Source organism: Atta colombica, unplaced genomic scaffold (assembly GCF_001594045.1).
Source record: "Atta colombica isolate Treedump-2 unplaced genomic scaffold, Acol1.0 scaffold141, whole genome shotgun sequence".
Classification (NCBI taxonomy): Eukaryota; Metazoa; Arthropoda; class Insecta; order Hymenoptera; family Formicidae; genus Atta; species Atta colombica.
The window spans coordinates 106,402-110,183 of NW_017259230.1; the positions used below are offsets into that span (position 1 = coordinate 106,402).

The 3,782-nt window shown below is 32.5% G+C and overlaps 1 protein-coding gene across 1 annotated transcript; it reads right to left on the reverse strand.

Annotated features, from left to right (window-relative positions):
• Positions 1-252: 252 nt before the first annotated feature.
• LOC108684912 (mitochondrial import receptor subunit TOM22 homolog) lies at positions 253-2,651 on the reverse strand. The gene is made up of 4 exons (XM_018189455.1): positions 2,572-2,651; positions 2,109-2,212; positions 1,533-1,638; positions 253-1,192 (listed from the first exon to the last, which is right to left on the reverse strand). The coding sequence occupies exons 1-4, from the start codon at positions 2,615-2,617 to the stop codon at positions 987-989; spliced, it is 462 nt and encodes a 153-aa protein (XP_018044944.1). The 5' UTR covers positions 2,618-2,651; the 3' UTR covers positions 253-986.
• Between the last annotated feature and the right edge of the window lie 1,131 nt (positions 2,652-3,782).

Sequence of the window (3,782 nt, forward strand, 5' to 3'; positions counted from 1 at the left end):
TGTGTGTGTGTGTGTGTGTGTGTATGTGTATAAGTAAATGTGTGTATTGTAATACTTATTATTTAATTGTTTATTGTTTGTTTGTTTTTGTTTTTTTTTAATATTTATTTTTATATTTAATGATATTTATTGTCTTATATTTATAATTAATTTATTGTCTTAATATTTATTTTTATTGGAAATCGTATTTTTTCCAAATATAAATTATATAATGAAACAATTATGGAAAAAATAGATGATATATAAGGCTCTTTTATTTGTTAACTTTACAGAAATATTACACGACGAAAGATCGATATGACACGATGCAATTAAAGACACTACTTCACTATATCTTTTATTTGTTCTTTTGAAATTACAATATAACAGACAAGACATATTAAAGATAATAACACTCGCGATATGACTACCGCGTTTTCAGCAACGTATGTAGTAACTAGTAACAAATAATTGCTCAATTTTTTTCTCAATCATTTATTTACGAAGCGAATAGAATGACGGAGTCGTTTCCTTTTTGTTAAACGAAGCGCTATCACCGCCGCCACCGCAACGTATTTAATAAAATAAAATGTCACGCAATACCACAATACATGTTGGTTTTTAGTAAAAATTATCAAAAGGAACAACATGTGTGTAAGTATATGTGTGTAAATGTAGAAAGTGGACTAGACCAACAAATGTTGCAATTCAATGTTCTTCGAACCAAATTTATATTTACTCTAAATTTTTCGTATCGCGCAACTCTGCAAGAGTTACTCCAATTAAAGAAATAATTACACGCGCTCGATTCACGCAAGTTGTCATTCAATAGAAATCATTTATTCGCGATTTACGTAAAAGTTTCGATGATGTATCAGAGCTGCGCTAATAAATAATTGAGTGAGGAAACTCGAATGATTTATTATTTTTTTTTTTTTTTTTGATAGAATGGGCATTTCTGTACGTGTCCTTGTATGCGTGCACGTGTAAATTTATAATATAATGGTCTATCGCTGAACAGGCGGTGCCATTGGAAGACCCGTGGTGTTTACACCAGACAGAGCTGTGTTAGGGCCTAAGAGAACTTGCTTCTGCTGTGTACGTTGCAAGTCTTCCATCTGTGCGCGTTCCATCTCAAAGATAATTGGCGCGAAAAGAATTGTAGACGAACTGAAGACTAGCCATGTGGCTGAACACGAATATGCATATAAACCTGCAAAGATATATTTGTATAAATGTATAATCATTCTTGTTTTATCAGTTGCTAGTTTTATTACGTATCTTGAAAAATATATTTGTATCTTAAAACTTATTTGTATCTTAAATCCTATTCTACAATTTTGTTTCCCATTTCTTACTTTTTACTTCTTGCCTTTTTTCATTTTTGCAACCGTTTTATCAATATTCGTTTTATTGACAATTATTTCTTGTTTCTTCCGAAATTGATCAACTTTTCTCAAGCAATAAAAAACGAAAAATAAGATAAGAAGCAAAGAGGTAAAAAGCAAGAAACAGAAAGCACTTTGTAAAATTAGGCTTAAGAAAATAATTACCTTTGATACATGTGTATAGGCAGGTTCCAACATTGTATCCAAAGTTACGTACTGGCTCAGGAAACATTTCAGTAAGTCCTAATAATCTCTCCGTTAAGCTCTCATCCTGAATCAAAAGGAATAATTTCATTAATTAACTCCTAAATAATAAAACATATAATGGAAAAATAGCAATTACTTTGTTACTATTAATTAAAAAGGGAGCAACAAAAATATCATAAGATATTATAACCATTTCATTAATTTTAATCTTAGACAAGGAAAGCATCACATTCATGTAAATCTTAGTCGAGCAGAAAGTATATAATGTGCATAGATGATATAGTTATAAATATTGATACCAGACAAAGGGACAGAAAGCCGGTTTTTCTTTTATCATTAAATAATACTTCTCAGTGATCCTTGGTACCACAAGGTACCAAAGGAGATCAGCAAGATCACATGGAGGATCCTGAAGATTCTTATTGATCCTTCAAAATATTCTGGATTTTACAAATGTCATAACACAAGTTCACAATTCTGTCCTCCAAGCGATCATCTTTCTCTCCCTGTGCATAAAAATGTTCTCATCTATACCTCCTCGTCATCATCCTCATCGTCAGGGAGGAGCGACTTCACCTCAGGAGAGCGCGCGTCGCTGCTGCCCATGCCGCTGTCGACCTGATGATCTAGCTCCTCAACTGAAGCCATATACACAAGAATGAGCGTGAATGCGCCCCGCTTTCGTAGTTGTGTCTTAAGATTAACACGGCCGAGACTCGTGAAAGATGCTTGCTCAACGTTTCTTGCTCACATCGAGCAGCACGTTCTTCACGGCACAGCGCGGTGCACTCGCACGTTCTCTCTTTCTCTTTCCCTCTCTCTCATGCTAAAGAGCACCAGAGAGAGCGAAAAAGTACGCACAGCCTCGGCCGGTAATACGCCGGTATATACAACGCGACTCAAGTTTCGTTACGTTTCGTACATGAGCGCGCGATACGAAGCTAACGAAACCGCGTGGGACGGAACGCGAACGGATTTCTAATTCCATAATACATACCTGTGACTCGAGGCGAGATTCCCCGCACCGCTGTCCATGCCGCCATTCCCACGAGGATGATCTCGATAATACTCGATGACTCGATGATCGCGCCTGCTGGACTTTTTACGCGCACGAAGGAGGGGAATGGAAACGAAGAATGGCATGAAAGAGTTACGTAACTTCGCGCAGGATGAACAGAGACGCTCAAATCTATAAGATTTACGCTTTACCTGAAATTTTATCAAGAATATCTTTAATAAATTAATGAATTATATGATTGTCATGATGGAATGTGGACAAAGAGTCAACGCAATATGACTCAGTTGTTTTCTTTTTGTTATTAATTATTTTTTCATTTGATGAAAAGCGGTAATCAAGTCGATATTTTATATTTTATAATAAGTATTTTTAAATGCTGCAGGAAAACTTTTGTTTATAAAATTTAATTTAAATCTTTCGTACGTTTCGTCTTTATTTTTCTTTGAATTTTCAGAGAATTAAGACTACTTGATGCTATAAATGTTTTGAAACATTTTTTGATTGGTCAATTAGTAAAATTCTTTCTTCCGATTGATCAATCAAATGCTTCGAAGCATCAAGTGGACCGCATCCTAAATATTAATAATTATACAGTTGTGATACAGCAATTTGTTTAAAGTTCCGGAACGCATTGAGAACACCTTCGTAGTGATATGAATTCAGTCGCGATAAGACGTGACTCGCATATGATTTTTACGCCAATCGTAACATCAGAAAAATATATTTCTATGAAAAAAGTGAATTTAGTAATAACACACAATGATTAAATTAATGATTAAATTAAATGTACCTTAAAAACGTAGCCAATATGTCTATCTACTAGTTTACAGCAATTAAACTTTATTATTATTATTATTATTATCTCTCTTTCTCTTGTATTATATAGACATAATAATAATAATATATTTGCAATAGAATTAAAAAAAAAGTCTACATCTTTTCTAGAATTCATTATATGTAAATTCTGAAAATTTTCATTCTATAATTTTCGAATTTTAAAAAACTTATAAAATTGTGAATAGTTTAAATTTTTTTTTAAATCTTTTATAAATTAAAAATGTAAAAACTTCTTAAAAATGGTTAGAACTTCATTACTTCAACTTACAAATTTCTTAAAAATATAAGATTCGAGTTTTTTTCATCAACTGGGTTAATTTCAATAAATTATATTTATTATATTTAATTTATTA